At 43.4% G+C, this 17,972-nt stretch overlaps 1 protein-coding gene and 1 long non-coding RNA gene across 4 annotated transcripts in view; one reads left to right on the forward strand and one right to left on the reverse strand.

Annotated features, from left to right (window-relative positions):
- Positions 1–7,561, forward strand: part of LOC122944992 — a 49,935-nt gene extending 42,374 nt beyond the window's left edge. The window contains exon 3 of the long non-coding RNA XR_006391077.1: positions 7,265–7,561. This is a non-coding gene — a long non-coding RNA (uncharacterized LOC122944992). The remainder of the gene's footprint in view (positions 1–7,264) is intronic.
- Positions 1–17,972, reverse strand: part of AFF1 (AF4/FMR2 family member 1) — a 139,489-nt gene that overhangs the window by 63,101 nt on the left and 58,416 nt on the right. For all 3 annotated transcript variants that reach the window (XM_044303751.1, XM_044303744.1, XM_044303760.1), the window contains one exon: positions 1,200–1,241. In XM_044303751.1, coding sequence (XP_044159686.1) covers positions 1,200–1,241 — 42 coding nt within the window. The remainder of the gene's footprint in view (positions 1–1,199; positions 1,242–17,972) is intronic.

Genomic DNA, 17,972 nt, shown 5'->3' on the forward strand with positions numbered 1-17,972 from the left:
TGCCCCAATTAGCAGAGCAAGGGCAACAATACCATATTTTTAAGCTCCACACTTCCCAGATAAAAGGATGTTCCACACATAGGAAAACACAAGCTTCTGATATAAAATTATCCATAACAAAATAAAATATAAAAAACTGCCTAATATTGTGCAGATCCCCCTCATGCCACCAAGACAGCTCTGACCCATTGAGGCATAGACTCCACAAGACCTCTGAAGGTGCCCTGTGGTATCAAACACCAAGATGTTAGTAACAAGATGGGGCCTTCTGAGCTGGAGTTGTTCCTCCAGCACATCTCACAAAAGCTTGGTCAAGGTTAATCTGGGGAGTTTGGAAACCAAGTCCACACCTAGAACATCTTGAACTTTGTCATATTCCTCAAAGGTTTTTTGAACTGTGGCAGGGCATAATATCCTGCTATAAGAGACCATTTCAATTAGGAAAGAACATTGTCTTGAAGAGTATGCTAGGTGTGTACAGTGTTGAAGTAGGGGGTACGTGTCAAAATAACATCCACATGAATGCCCTTTCCAAAGTGATACACTATCTATGGCATTACACTTCCTCTAACATCTTGCCTTCTTCCCATTGTGCATCCTAGTGCAATTTATTCCCCAGGTAAGTGGCATATATCAGACCAGGCCATCTTGTTCCATTGCTCGATATTCCTGTCCTTTTGCCAACATAGCCAGGGTAGGCACTTTCGGCAGTGGACAGAGCTAACCATGGGCACTCCGAAACAAGTAGAGAAGCGCGTTCTGACAACTTTATATCATAGTCAGCATTAATTTTCATCAGCTATTTGTGTTTTAATTGCACTTCTTTGGAAGCAGACAAGAAAGGCTAGACTTCACTCCCCGCATGTAGCAATGAGCCTTTGAGTATCCATGACGCTGTGGTCGGTTCACCAGTTGTCCTTCCTTGGACCACTTTCGATAGATATGAACCAGTACGTACTGGGAAAACCCCACCTAGAAGTGACACTTTGGAGATGCTCTGGCCCAGTAATCACAATTTGGCCCTTGTCAATATCGGAAATCCTTCTAGTTGCCTATTTTATATTCACTGTATGTAATTCTTCTATTTCTATCTAGCATTTACTGTTATCGCTCTACCATATCCAGTCTCTCACAATACTGCTGAATGACAGCACGACCATTACATCTGCATGACAATCAAGTACTTGTATTGTACAAACCTTCAAAATATCTTCAACACAATGGGCTTCATTAGTGAAGGTCTGAAATAGAACAAAAATACATTAGGAAAAAGATTTGGATAATCAGACTATAACAACTACATTAAAGGGAAACTTAAAGGGAGACTGTCAGCAGGTTTGACGACTCATAACTGCTGACTGTTATAGATTCGGTGAGAGGCAAAGTTCTTTATATACTTTATATATACCTTGTGGGTGCTCATGCTTTTTGCATGACCAAATAGAGATTTTAATGCAAGTACCATGGATTCAATCCCTTCACATGCAAGGTCCTCTCTTTACTCTCTTCACTGAAGTCTACCCAACCACGCCCCGCAGAGTGACGGTTCTAGTGTCCAACCAGGAGACCACATGAACACCCACGAGGTATGCCTAAACTGTTTTATCCCTTACCCACCTCTGTCAGCAGTTGCTGCTCACTCATTAAAAAATAAAAATAAAATCAGACCTACATTCGAGTAGTGAGGGAAAACAAATGTCCAAAACCATCCATGAATGGCAAGTTCTCCCTTATTCAGATACTGAGATGAGGATAACGGATCCAGAACAAAGTGGAAGAAAAAAAAGGGATACCTTTATGATAAAAGCCACAACACTCCTTCCTCAGGTTTAAAAACAAGACCCAAGAAGGGGGCATTGAACCCCGAAACACACGTTTTGCCATCACTGGGGGGCCCCCCCCCCCCCCCCCCCCAACTCCATTCTGGATCCATTATCCTCATTCCAGTATCTGAATTAGGGTGAGCGTGCCATTCCTGGATTGTTTGGGCATTTTTTTTCTCACTACTTTACGTTTGTTGGAACCCCTAACGCGGCATATCCAGTCGCTGCAGCACCCCAAGACCAACTCGTGCAAGCCTGTGAAACCATCATAGCTGTTGCATGCGACATACTGTAAGATGAGCTGAGCACCCAAATTGAAATTTTTAGGAATCCTCACTTCCGTTTTAAATTACTGCTCTAGAGAGCTCTGTGTTTTTATGTTCTCACTAGACCTACATTTGGTTATTAAACAGGAATGACCCTAGGAAGAAGTGTGAGGTAGTAAGCAGCAATATGTTCCTGGCAGTGCACAGAGGCTGGTGATGTGAAAGGTGCCATCTGCTTTAACAGCTTTTGTGGCATATGCAGTGTGGCTTTTTTTTCCTCTGGTAATCTACCAAGTAGCTTGTAGAGGCAGTGTAAACAAAGGAAGCAGTGTCACAACTCAGTGATGTCAAAGCCATTTACGTAACGCAACATTTTCTACACCGGATCAAACAAAAGCATAAAACTACTTAACGTTCCAAAGGTGAAAGACACTGGCGGAAAAATAGCCAGCAAAGATGTGGACAGCAAACAAACACTCACCGTCACTCTGTAGGGATATGAGAATGATATTACTGCAGCTTGTACTTTCACACTGGCATTTTTTGATTCCGGCAACGGAACTGCCTGCCGAATCCAGCAAGCCATGTACAAAGGAAAAGCTTTTTTTTTCTCCCAGATTCATTAGACGGATCCTGTAAAATACCGGATCAGTCTTATCCGGTATCATCTGGAATAACGGATCTGGTATTTACATTTTTCAAAGATCAAAATCCCAGCGCATGCGCAGACTGGAAAACCGGAGATGCAGCAATTTCCGGAACACTTTGTACCAGATCCGGCATTAAAACATCTCTATGGAAATGAAGTGCAGTATTGTTCCGGGATTTTGTCCGGAAAAAATACTGCAGCATGCGTCCGGTCAAATACCATACAAGGGACGGTACAGAAGACATCCTGATGCATACTAAGCGGATTGCTTTCCATTCAGAATGCATTGGGAGTATGTTTTTTTCCAGTATTGAGACCGGATTTCAATACCGGAAAAGAATAACGCTAGTGTGAAGGTACCCCAACACATAGAGGTCACATGGGAAAGGGAGTCATGTGTCAGAGAAACTTCCTAGATCCAAGTCCTAAAAATCTGGCCCTGGATGGACAAATCACCTACATCAGCCATAACAGTCCATCAATGGGCAGTAGTGGTAGGGGGCTATGTCTAAGACACTCCTACACTGCATGAGGAAGTCTGAGATGGTGGTGGCCATCTTGAAAGGGATTCAACAGGGCACCAGAAAGAAAGTAGCATGGGAGGAACAGACATGATGACTATGTATGTGTCACGTATAGTCAAATTTTAGGTTTTGACTGAAGGGTCACCTCAAGATATTCACCACTGAGGAGAAAAATACATAAAATCAGTTAAAAATATTCCCTCTTTCCCTAAATATAAAGAAAAGAGCAATCTGGGAGCCAGCATTGTAGTGGTCCAAGGTCAGAGTCTCATGGACCAAAGGTGTTGGTTAGACATATCGCTTGAGAGAATTCTTAAAGGAGTTATTATGAGCAATCTAAGGCTTTGTTAGTTGTACAGATGGCACCTAGACGTCTATGGAGCTCTACTGTATCTCCGTATACCGCCAATCATGGCATCCAAGGGATGCTTTACAACAAAGTTATTCTATCCTTGACGTATTGCTTCTCGCACAAACTAACCAGCTAAAATGATGCTAAACAGACCTCCACATGCCAACAAGTAGAGTGCCTATGGCCTCCATATTTGGCAATGGACCTGATGCCTAATAGGCATCTGGACCTCTGGATCTTCCACAGGAGACGCATGCACATTCAGATGTAATTATGATTTTTTTTTATTTATTTTTTTAGTTTATGAGAACAATGTGCAAAACTCCATAGCAAAATGAATCATGAAATATAAATACATGGGAAATGTTATATTTACAGCCTGTAAATTAATGTAATGACACATTAATGAATCCAGGGGAAATGAGATGTGCCTATGTAGGGTAGGATGGGGTTAAGGTATTCTTTAATATGAGAACAAGTATCTAGACAACCAATAAACTACAAGATGCAGCTGAGGATGGAGTAAAGTGTGATGTCACAAAACATATGGGCAGATATACCATATGCAACCTGTGCAGCTGCTGTAACCTGTCATGTCATAAAACACAAGGGTAGCTATACAATATGCAACCTGTACAGCTGCTGTAACCTGTCATGTCATAAAACACAAGGGTAGCTATACAATATGCAACCTGTACAGCTGCTGTAACCTGTCATGTCATAAAACATAGGGGCAGATATACAATATGCAACCTGTGGAGCTGGAGTAACGTGTAGGTGATCGTGTCATTCTGCTGGTACCAAAGATAATCATTTCTGTGCAGCAGATTGCATGGTCTAAACCAGTGATGGCAAACCTTTTAGAGACCGAGTGCCCAAACAGCAACCCAAAACCCACTTATTTATCCCAAAGTGCCAACACATCAATGTAACCTGAATACTACAGTCCAATATAGTATATCTTCCATGTACTTTATCATGTAGCTATAATAGCCTGCCTAGATTCAGTGCGCTGCCTGTGCTGTTCATAGGTGTTCCCTGAGCTGATGAATGGCAGGAAAAGTCTAAGGCATATTGGTACACCATAGACTTTTTCCAGGGTGCGGGTGCCCACAGATAGGGCTCTGAGTGCCACCTCTGGCACCCGTGCCATAGGTTCGCCACCACTGGTCTAAACTGTGATCTGTGGCCCAGAAACAATGATTTGCTAAGGGAACAGGTGACTGCTGTAGTAATCTCTTGTCCTCATACATCTTTGCTGACAACCAGCCAATTATCGGGTACATCTGAATCGTCCTAAAAATTACCAAAGACATCAGTCCACGTAAAAGGAACTTACAGGGTAACAGAGTTTTAGGCCAGACACATACGAGTAAGTTGAATGTGAGTAACTCACAGCGTGTCAGTGCGAAGTCCCGTTCTGACATCCGCTCTTCTGACAGGAGCGCACATTATACTAATTTAGAATGCTCTGTGACCCCGAGAGACCGGAAATCTACTGAATTACACCGACATAATAATCTCTGTGTAACACAATAGACTTCAGGACTCCAAGCCAGTGCTCTGGCTGCTTAGGGCTCATTCAGACGGCAGTATGTTTTGTTCTGCACTCGGGTGCGGACCCATTCATTTCAATAGGGCCGCAAAAGATGCGGATAGCATAACGCGTGCTGTGCGCATCCGTTGGTCCATTCCGCAGCCCCGCAAAAAATATACAGCATGTCCTATTCTTGTCCGCAATTGCGGACAAGAATAGGCATTTTCAATGAGAGTGACAGTCATGTGCTGTCCACAAGTTGCGGAACAAACACGGGCTGGTATCTGTGATTTGCGGACCACAAAACACATGCAGTCGTCTGAATGAGCTCATATAGTGACTTCCAGGTGCCCCAGTGTGCTGTTCCTTCATCCAGCAGCTCTCCTGAAGCCTGAGGACATCTCCCAATACAGATGGTCTGCCAGTACTATATTGGTCTAGACTTCCTTTAACTTCCTAATAAACAAGCTAAAACAAAAACATGCAGAGGCACTGAAGTTTCAAAAAGGAATTTTCTTATGACTAGAGTAAGAAATACACTTACTATGTACTGGAGGGAAGATGTGGCCGTCAGATACAGCACATTCTCCAGTGTTCAAGCATTGAACTCTGGATGGGGAAGGGCCCTCTGCATTGAGCTCAAAAGCACACTGAGCTCTGGAGGCAGCCACTTCCTTCAGTCCCTCTATGCTGCTTGGGATAGGATTCACCTAGTAAAAGTGAGTGGACAGCAAAATTGCTAGATAGCGGCAGAGATTTCAGATATGCTTTTAGGATGGATAACATGAAATGTTTTAATCAAAGTGATTTACAGATTTTTGAGAAGAAGTTGTTTGAAATGTCAGTGCAGAGTCTGGCCCTTTAAACAATGACTAGGGATATAAACCAAAGCTAGAATGTTTTCCATAGAAAAAGGCACCCGTCTGCAGACAGCAGTTTCTGGATTTTTGCACCTCATTTGAGCAGACTAGGGTATTGGTCTGGCTGGTTGAGAGGCCTTTGACATGGGTCTGGGAGAAATAAGTGCTCTGCTCCGACGAGGGGCAAAAATCTTAGAACAGGTGTCTGTAAATGGAAGGCTATTTCTTATGGAAAAGGTTCTGGTTTATATCCCAAGTCAATATTCTATGGCTTGTTTAACGGGCCAGACGTTGACGCATAGGGTAGCCATCCAATAGGTGACACGGCGAGGTATATGAGGCAGCATTAGACATCTATTAAATGCTTCCATCCAGTCTACTAATGAACAAATCAATTTGTATAGTCCATGAGCATGTTCCACGAGATGTGCTCCTTTACACAATCCCTTTCCGGAAAACAGACCCATGTCAGAGCCTTTCCAGAAGTGCCTCTATTGCTCTTTATATGCTTGGCACATCCAACAATTACACAAGCCCTCATAGTTTAAAGGGAACCTGTCACCTGGATTTTGTGTATAGAGCTGAGGACATGGGTTGCTAGATGGCCGCTAGCACATCCGCAATACCCAGTCCCCATAGCTCTGTGTGCTTTTATGGTGTATAAAAAACGATTTGATACATGTGCAAATTAACCTGAGATGAGTCAGAGCTTGAAAATATGACTTCTCTGGTCACACAAGTAAGATATGACTCTTATGTTAATTTGCATATGTATCAAATCAGTTTTTTTACACAATAAAAGCACACAGAGCTATGGGGGCTGGGTATTGCGGATGTGCTAGCGGCCATCTAGCAACCCACGTCCTCAGCTCTATACCCAAAATCCCGGTGACAGGTTCCCTTTAAGCGTTATTTTGTCAAATACTGTAGTTATCAGAATAACTTCATGAAAGATTGATCACCCCCACCAGGATCCCGCACTACTGGTCCACAATGCAGTCATTCTTGTGTTGCCCAGATTTACAAAAGGTCCCTTCTTGTCAAGTGATTTGTTGGCTAGAGGTCTCTGCACAATCTCTCGCTGGATAAGTAGCACAATTATCTCACCATTATTCTGATATGGTCGGGAGGCACGCATATTGCTACGTGTCGATGTTTTCAACCTGAAATGAACCCCATGGGGATATAGTGAACATCTGCAGATAATTGCATATAATTACTGATGGTTGACTCCATTCTCTCCTCCAATCCAGTTTAACAGATGTGAATGGATGAAGGAAGCAAAAGCAGATGTCGGAGTGTAACAACAAGGTACAAGACTGGTTCACTACAGGTACTGGACTGGGAAAGGCCTTTCATCCCTATGCTGCCTTCTCTGCATCCTTCCTTACTTTGCAGTCCCCATCTATAATGACAGTCCCGTAACACCGCTGACCACAGCTGAGATCAAGGCTCGAGATCAGCACGTCCATGATCTATATCAATATGCTGCCCTTTTCAAAGGAGGTTGTCCCATGTTTAAAGAGGTCCTGTTACTGGATATGTCTGTACTTGCATTCCTTATGTAATAATTCTGGAGCATCTATTAAGAATATGTTGTGCCATTCATCAGTTATTTCTACTTGAAGTTTATGAATGAATTGCCAGCAGTCTGCAATAAAGGTCTAACTGGGTGTTACCAGTTGGGGGGTGGAACAAATGTTTGCCAAAATCTACGACAACTATTAGGCTGCCACAGATTTGAGTCTGGAGCATGTCCTGCTGGAGAATGCACGAGGCCTGTGCCACGGCATAAATTAGGCACATCCTCAGGATCCACAGGGGGAAGTCAAGCCTGGTCTTGATAAATGTCACCCTAAGTTCCTGCCCTTCGTCAAGTCCAGTCCCCTCAGACCCTTTATACAGGGAGATGTACTGATAACAGTGAGGCCTGCACAAAAGATGGGACCAGCCAACAAATGGATGATTGCCGCCATGCTCACACTGGTCAGTTTCCGGAAACGAGCATGCTTATGAACACCCTTCATCCACTTATTGGCCTGTGTAAAAGTAAATACAAGCAAAGTTATGCCATGCCCAGGTTTTCCGGATATAGATAAAGCAGGCATATTGCTAGTATTAATACACCTGTATTAAGAAAGTGTTGTCAATTTTAGGCTACATGCATACAAACATTAGGGCTCCGCAATGCACGGACATAGACCGTGAGGCACCCGCATGAGGATTGCGGACCCATTCACTTGAATAGGGTCCGCGATCTGCATTCGATGGTTCGCACCGCAAAAAAAGTAGTGCATGCGCTATATTTTTGCGGTGTGGAGGCACGGGCAGAAACACCACGGAAGCACTCCGTAGTGCTTCCGTGGGGTTCCGCTCCGTGCCTCCATTCCGCATCTCCATGATTGCGGACCCATTCAAGTAAATGGGTCCGTGATGCGGAATGCACACAGCCCGTGCCCGTGTATTGCGGACCCACTGTATGCGGGCCACAATACGGTCACGGGGGGCACACGTTCGTGTGCATGTAGCCTTATAAATGTAAACTTTGTCGACTTACTATTTTATAGCACCAACGTATTCCGCAGCGATTTATAGATGTCATCATCACTTGCTGTCCTCAGTGGAGCTCACAATCTAAATTTCCGTCAGTATGTCTTTGGAGTGTGGGAGGAAACCCACACAAACATGGTGAGAACATACAAACTGCATGCAGATGTTGTTCAGTGCTAACCACTGAGCCACTAGGCTCATGGACTGGTGTCACAAAGGAAATTATTCTAAATAAATCATTACAAACTTGCTTGGGAGAAGATCATTTAAAAGGAAAATGACCTATAGTCTAAATCAAGTTTTTACGTTAAACATATTTTGAAAGAATTTATGGTGATGTTATTTTTCATGTTCCACATCACTATACACACCACAACATATCTAAAGAAAATCCTAAAATCCTGGCCACTAATAGTGGATTTACACATGCAGATATTCGTGAAGACTATCTGGGACGAACATTCCTACGAACGCTCGTCCCCAACAATTTGCCCGTCTAAAGATCACCCAATGAACAAGCAAAATTCTCATTCAGTGGGAGAAACTGTTATTAGTGCTGGCAAGTATATTATTGTTTCTGGGCAGCAGATTGTGCAGTCTAAGGGCTCATGCACATGACCGTATGCATTTTAGGGTCCGCAAAACACGGATCCACAAAAAATGCGGATGACGTCCTTGTGCATTATGTGTGATGCGGAACAGAACAGCTGGGGCCTCAGAACAGTCCTATCCTTCTCCGTAATGCGGACAATAGGACATTTTCTATTTTTTTGCAGATCGGACATATGGAAACAGAATGCACACGGAGTAACTTTTGTTTTGTGGACCCATTGAAATGAATGGTTTTGCATACGGTCGGCAAAAAATAATAAATAAATAAAACAGAATGGACACTGAAAGAAAATACATTTGTGTGCATGAGCCCTAAACAGGACTCTGCTGCCAAGGAACAAGGATTTTGTAGGAGGACGAGTGATGGCAATAATGACCGCTCATCCTCATACTGTGGAAGTGATCGCTACGTGTAAATTCAGAGCCTCGCCGTCACTGAACCAGCATTGGGAAGGCTGCTCATCTGCATGTGTAAATCCACCTTAAGCTTAAGAAGCTGTTCTGTACAGATCACTTTTCAGCAGCCAACTCATTATTATGACAGGTAGGATTACAATGAAGGATAACCTTAAATAAATAACATGGGAGCCACCATTCACAATAGCCAATTATCAAAGCTTATCTACAGCTTTCCCCACATAATGACATCTGCACCGATCCCATACAAGTCAACGAGTCCCCTCCCTCAGAGATCCAAGAGACAAGAGAGTGCTGCGGTTTTACTATTTTTGGATGCCTGCTTGGAGGGACACTACGGACTGACGTTCAGCACCGCGTGCACCACCACATTAAGGCCAGTATACCCTTAGTGCTGCTACACCATCTATCAGAGGTCACAATAACGACAGACACCTGTACAAGAGCAGATATGTTTTGCACATGAAGTCTCATGCATATTTCTATGCAAAAGACTAGACATGGCAGCCAGGGCCCCAACAAAGGCCACAGGCTCTGCTTAAATGATCAAGCTGTTAGAAGAGGTTGCTGATAAAGATGACGTTGCACACTATGTTTTGATGCTATGTGCGTCAGGTCACAGTAGACAGCGGGGCCAGGAAGAAGCGGTGCAGTGAGTCCTAGGACTTGGGGGTCCGATCTGAGGCTCAGAAAGGCGGGGGGGGGGGGTTCGATCTGAGGCCGAGTGGGGCCAGATCTGAGGCCTATAGGGTCTGATTTGTGTCTGATGGGGACAGATTGGAGTTGTGGGGTCTGATCTGAGGGTGATGGAGATTGAGTGGTCTAACTGGCTAATGGAGCTTGGTGGACAATTTTGGGGTCTGATCTGAGGTTTGATGAATAATACGGGGTCTGATTTGGGGAGTCTTGATGGAAATAATTTTTCTTATTTTCCTCCTCCAAATTCTAGGTGCACCTTATAGTCCGAAAGATATGATAAATGTAAATATAAATGGTACTAATGAAAGCTACGTCTCATCCCAAAAATATATAAATAATACAACTACATCCGTGGCAAAATGATCAAGTATGGCTCTTTGAATGGAGCAATATAAAGAACTATTATTGCATGAGACATGCCATTATTGTGCAAAAGTACTAAAAAAACAAAAACAATGTAACGTACAGTTTCTTATATGTACCCCAAAAATAGAGTCTAAAGTCTAAAAATACAATTTAACCCACAAAAAACAAGCCCTCATATAGCTACATTGAAACATATCAAAGGTATGGCCAGAAAAAAAAAAAAACTCACCCAGCTTATTATTTTGTACTCTTCTTTGGCTAAAACTATGCCTAAAAAAAATGCTAAGGCTACTTTCACACTAGCGTCCTTGCTGGATCCGGCAGGGTTCAGCAAAAACGCTTCCATTATTGATAATACAACCGTCTACATCCGTTATGAACTGATCCAGTTGTATTAGGCTACTTTCACACTGGCGTTTCGGGGTCCACTTGTGAGATCCGTTTCAGGGCTCTCACAAGCGGTCCAAAACGGATCAGTCCAGCCCTAATGCATTCTGAATGGAAAAGGATTCGTTCAGAATGCATCAGTTTGGTTCCGTTCAGCCTCCATTCCGCTCTGGAGGTGGACACCAAAACGTTGCTCACAACGTTTTGGTGTCCGCCTGACGATGCGGAACCAAACGGATCCGTCCTGACTTACAATGTAAGTCAATGGGGGCGGATCCACTTTCACTTACACAATATGGTGCAATTGAAAACAGATCCGTCCCCCATTGACTTTCAATGTAAGTCCGGACCGATCCGTTTTGACTTAGAATTTATTTTTATTTTTTTATGAATAATGCAAACGGATCCGTTCTGAACAGATACAAGTGTTTGCATTATCGGTGCAGATCTGTCTGTGCAGATACAAGACTGATCTGCACCGAACGCAGGTGTGAAAGTAGACTTATCTGTAACATAGCAAAGACGGATCCGTCATGAACACCACTGAAAGTCAATGGGGGAAGGATCCGTTTTCTATTGTGTCAGAGAAAACAGATCCGTCCCCATTGACTTGCATTGTGGGTCATGACCGATCAGTTTTGCTTCGCATTCCCAGGACGTAAAGCAAGCCGCAGCATTCTGCGGTTTGCTCTCCGGTATGAGAACGGAATGGAATGCATTTTAGTGCACTCCGTTCTGTTCAGTTACGTTTTGTACCTATTGACAATGAATGGGGAGAAAACAGAAGCGTTTTTTTTCCGGTACTGAGACCCTATGACTGATCTCAATACTGGAAAAAAAATATTAACGCTAATGTGAAAGTAGCCTAAGAGAAGTATTTTACTCTGCTGGAAAAAATGTGCAACCTCAGCCCTCCTGTCCATAGTGGCTGCTGAAAAGCATCTTTCTAAGGGTACTTTCACACTTGCGTTGTTTGATTCCGGCAGGCAGTTCCGTTGCCTGAACTGACTGCCTGATCAGGCAAATTGTATGCAAACGGATGTCATTTTTTCTGACTGATCAGGCATTTTTCAGACTGATCAGGATCCTGATCAGTCAGAAAAATGCCTGATCAGTCAGAAAAATGCATTGCAATACCGGATCCGTTTTTCCGGTGTCATCAGGCAAAACGGATCCGTTTTTTTTTTTTTTTTTTCATTTTTAAAGGTCTGCGCATTCCGGTATTTTGAATGCCGGATCCGGCACTAATACATTCCTATGGAAAAAAATGCCGGATCCGGCATTCAGGCAAGTCTTCAGTTTTTTTCGCCGGAGATAAAACCGTAGCATGCTACGGTTTTCTCTTTTGCCTGATCAGTCAAAACGACTGAACTGAAGACATCCTGATGCAAACTGAATGGATTACTCTCCATTCAGAATGCATGGGGATATGCCTGATCAGTTATTTTCCGGTATAGAGCCCCTGTGACGGAACTCTATGCCGGAAAAGAAAAACGCAAGTGTGAAAGTACTTTAAATGCTATTAACAGCAGCTCAGGCAAGATGGTCGCCCTGTAATCATGTTCAGAAAATAGAATATAAAAAATAAAATATTTTTTTTTTAGAGAAATACATTAGAAAAAAAAAAATGTTGTGTCTCACTATCTGGTATTAACTGACAGAAAAATTACAGTCACACATTCCCTTTAACAGAGTTATCCATGGGGCCTATCTGATGTTTCAAGTGTCTGGCCCTTTAAGACGTTATGCATTGCAGCAGAGGTGAGAAACTGGTTTGTTTTTCTTCCAAGTTCTTGTTGATTCACCTTCAGGGCAAAGTGTAAAACGATCTTTTTTGGGCTGTTTCCATTATACACAAGGTTGTATTTACATTTCCATCGTGAAAAAATTGAGACCTTCACGGGGTGCGGGATTTTATTTTTTGGTCTTTAGCATATCAGTGGGCCGCCCTGCTAAGTGTTAAAGAGTGACTGCCAGTTCTGCAAATGGAAAGGGACAGGATCTGCCAAAAGAAATAGCTTTTTAGTGCTCTTGAATTTTTATGTACTAGAAAGTTCCTATCTCTATAGAGTGTTATCAGTACACAGATCTGCCCTTGAAAACGTGTGCCTGGCATATTCTGCTCCATAAAGAGCACCTACGCACACGCTCCGTACACTGGACGCGGTGTTACAGTGGGCACGTTTTCTCTTCCCTCCAAGGACTACAGTGAAAAAGAATCTAGAACTGATCTAGCTCCTAGCATGAGGGCTGTCTTAATTGGGGCCCATCGACAACTGTATCCGTTTTACGGTCCACAAAATACGGCTGTGGTCCATGTTGCATCTGCATTTGACTTTATTGGGTCCGTAGTCCTTATTTTGCAGTCAGGTATAGGACATGTTCTGTTTGCAGAATGGACATACAGACGCGGAAAGCACATGGATCATCCGTGTGCATTACGCAAAAAGATAGACGTTGCCCGCAAAATATGGACCACAAACCCATTGAAAGCATTGGGTTTGCAAATCACATGTCCTATCTTTTGCGGTGCAGAGGCACAGACCCGAAAGGAAGGGCTTCTGTGAGTTTCCGATCCGTACCTCTGTTCCACCAACGACAGGATATAGGTCCTATCTTTTGCTGTATCTTGTGGATCGTTGACCCATTCAATTCTTCATGGAGTTCACGGGCACAGCTACCATACGGTCGTGTGAATGAGCCCTTAGATATGGCCATACACATTAGATATAATGTTGGCCAACCCCAACAACTATCTAAAGTGTGCAACTTAACTCCTAAAGGGGTTGTCTCACTTCAGGAAATGGCATTTATCATGTAGAGGAAGTTAATACAAGGCACTTACTAATGTATTGTTATTATCCATATTACCTCCTTTGCTGGCTGGACTCATTTTTCCATCACATTATACACTGCTCGCATCCATGGTTGTGACCTCCCTGTAAACCAGCAGTGGTGGCCGTGCTTGCACAACATAGGAAAAAGCTGCAGCCTCTCTGGTGATCTGGACTGAGGGGAGTGCGCATAGTCCTGCACTTTTGGATTGTAGGGTGGTCGGAACCATGGAAACTAGCAGTGTATAATGTGACGGAAACATTATTCTGAATTTCAACAGCCTGATCCTTTTTTTCTTGGGAGAGGATCTGAAGACAGAGGTGGGAACCTCTAGGCAGTAAGTATTGAAAGGGCTCTACTGCACTGCCCGATATTCGGGTAGGATGAGCGCCGACGGATAATAAACATATCCGTTGGTGCCCTTTTGCACAAGCCGATTACACAGACCTATGCAAAGTAAATGTGGGTGGATGAACGCTATCACAGTCCTTCCTCCCTCATTCAATTCCACTGCTTATCGGCAGCACAGGCTCGGTTACACAGGGAGATGTGCTGCCGATAATCAAGAATCTTTCATCTAGTTGGAACGACTGTGCCTATAAACGTTTATTCCCAATAATTGGCCCAAATGTTATTCAGTCTATTAGGGTCTTTGCGAGCTTATGTTATTCATATCTTTATAAAAAAAAGACATACAAATTCCCTAGCATAGACATAAAAACGTAAATAAAAATCATTATATACTGTAAAACATATTAAATAAAATGTATAGTAAGAGAAAAAGTTACTTAAAATCAGCTCACAAAAAATAAATAAATAAAAATGAATAAATACACATTGCTCAACGTCACAGTCCCTTCGAGGCTCAGGAAATGGTACCCAGCCAATAACCGGCTGAGGCGGGTCACCGCTGTGACTAGTGATTGGCTGAGCAGTCATTTCCCTTGTGTCGAGAGAGTAAGGAGGGAGGGAGAAGCAGGGGAGCCAGGAAATTTCAGAATGGAAGCAGCAGGGGGTCCACCTCCTGGCAGCCATGCTAGTTAGCTGTTTGAAGGGTCCGTGGCCTTCATCAGGCACAGCGCCGTACTATTAGTAGTGGATAGACATGGTATTACGGCTCAGGCGCATTTACTCAAATAGGATGAAGCTGTGGTAAATTATAATATAAAGCGCAGCTGGATAACCCCCGCCAGCATACATAGCATACACAAGAGTGAGGAATGTGACCGCCCAGCCCCTGCTTCCTTCTGCTAAAGAGATTCTCTGTGCTCACTAGTTTCAGAAGTTACTAAGGTTCAGATATTACAAGTCCTATACAGAGCAGAGCAAGAGATAAACCACGTGCAGAAGAACAGATTAGGTAAGTATCAGGTACAAGATGGCATAATAATGTCAAGTATAACGTGATGACGCCAAGCACAGCATAAAGAGGATGCGTGCTCTGACATCATCAAGTGGGAGGCCAGACGAATCGCGACTGAGCGCGAAACAGCCGTCGCCTGTCACTGATTAATTGCCTGCACCAGCGAATATGTTTTTAAGAAAAATAAAGCAACTGCAAAAGGATCCGGTGAGTGCCGCGTTTGTCATTATTTTCTCACAAGACAAGTGGAGTTTAGTCTGTGATGCAGAGCACAACCAGGAGATTACACATTATACCATCAGAACCCCATAAAGAGGTGGCAGTGCCAACCCCAAATCTTTTTCGAAGTATATATAGAAAACCGCTCTAACAAGCAGTAAGGGTGTATTCACACGACCACGTCCGTTTTGCAGACCACAAACCACAGATCCACAAAACACAGACACCGGCCGCGTGCACCCCAAATCGTGGTGCGGACCCACATGTTGCGGCCAAAGATATTACATGTCCGTTCTTTTGAGGCGCAGCCACAAGGACCCAGAAGCACACGGAAGTCCTTCTCTTTGCAGGTGTCCAGTGTCTTTATAGCATGCTTTATAGTCAATTTTTAAATGCATTCATTTATACATTTTTAGACACGGGTCATACAGAAGGTATGTTCCTAACACTCATGAAATGTCAGACACACTCATTAAAGGGAACTTGTCAGGTTGAATATGAGGTTTGAGCTACAGGTAGCATGTTATAGAGCAGATTGATGTATAGTTCTGTGGGTAAAGATTCAGTAAAACCTGCAATTTATACATTTAAATTCCTGCTCATTTTGGGCTTTGAAGACAAGGAGACGGTCCTATCAGTGACTGACAGCCTTCCCTCTATGACTGTGTATACAGAGGTAGCTGTCAGTCACTGACTGAAGACAAGGAGACGGTCCTATCAGTGACTGACAGCCTTCCCTCTATGACTGTGTATACAGAGATAGCTGTCACTCACTGACTGAAGACAAGGAGAAGGTCCTATCGGTGATTGACAGCCTTCCCTCTATGACTGTGTATACAGAGATAGATGTCAGTCACTGACTGAAGACAAGGAGACGGTCCTATCAGTGACTGACAGCCTTCCCTCTATGACTGTGTATACAGAGATAGCTGTCAGTCACTGACTGAAGACAAGGAGGCGGTCCTATCAGTGACTGACAGCCTTCCCTTTATGACTGTGTATACAGAGATAGCTGTCAGTCACTGACTGAAGACAAGGAGACTGTCCTATCAGTGACTGACAGCCTTCCCTCTATGACTGTGTATACAGAGATAGCTGTGAGTAACTGACGGAAGACAAGGAGAAGGTCCTATCGGTGATTGACAGCCTTCCCTCTATGGCTGTGTATACAGAGATAGATGTCAGTCACTGACTGAAGAGAAGGAGGAGGTCCTATCAGTGACTGACAGCCTTCCCTCTATGACTGTGTATACAGAGATAGCTGTCAGTCACTGACTGAAGACAAGGAGGCGGTCCTATCAGTGACTGACAGCCTTCCCTCTAGAAAAAGCAACATACTTCACTATCTGGATTTAATTAATAAATACAGATGCCCATACAACAAACATAATGCCACACCCAAAAAATAAAGTCAACAATAATTGGGGTACAGGCCTTTTTTCGGCCTGGATTACTATGTAGAATACAAAAAAAATAGAGGGTATTTTTCTCTTTTTTGCCTTCCCATGCTTTGGGTCCCTTACTGTTATTCTGAGTGGTATGATATACCTTTGACTATGTATGTTGGAGGAGGGGTAGTCTGTATTAATTTCTGTGTATGGATTATGCCATGCTTTAATAAAAAAAATAGAAAAACTTTATTCACCCAGACAGGTCATGCAACGTTTCGGCTCTATGCTGGAGCGTTCCTCTTTTGACTGAAGACAAGGAGGAGGTCCTATCAGTAACTGACAGCCTTCCCTCTATGATTATGTATACAGAGATAGCTGTCAGTCACTGACTGAAGACAAGGAGCCGACCCTATCAGTAATTGACAGCCTTCCCTCTATGACTGTGTACACAGAGATAGCTGTCAGTCACTGACGGAAGACAAGGAGGAGGTCCTATCAGTGACTGACAGCCTTCCCTCTATGACTGTGTATACAGAGATAGCTGTCAATCACTGACTGAAGACAAGGAGGAGGTCCTATCAGTGACTGACAGCCTTCCCTCTATGACTGTGTATACAGAAATAGCTGTCAATCACTGACTGAAGACAAGGAGCCGGCCCTATCAGTAATTGACAGCCTTCCCTCTATGACTGTGTATACAGAGATAGCTGTCAATCACTGACTGAAGACAAGGAGACGGTCCTATCAGTGACTGACAGCCTTCCCTCTATGACTGTGTATACAGAAATAGCTGTCAATCACTGACTGAAGACAAGGAGGCGGTCCTATCAGTTACTGACATCCTTCCCTCAACATACTTCACTATCTGGATTTAATTAATAAATACAGATGCCCATACAACAAACATAATGCCACACCCAAAAAATAAAGTCAACAATAATTGGGGTACAGGCCTTTTTTCAGCCTGGGATTACTATGTAGAATACAAAAAAAAATAGAGGGTATTTTTCTCTTTTTTGCCTTCCCATGCTTTGGGTCCCTTACTGTTATTCTGAGTGGTATGATATACCTTTGACCATGTATGTTGGAGGAGGGGTAGTCTGTATTAATTTCTGTGTATGG

This window comes from Bufo gargarizans, chromosome 1, assembly GCF_014858855.1.
Source record: "Bufo gargarizans isolate SCDJY-AF-19 chromosome 1, ASM1485885v1, whole genome shotgun sequence".
NCBI lineage: Eukaryota > Metazoa > Chordata > Amphibia > Anura > Bufonidae > Bufo > Bufo gargarizans.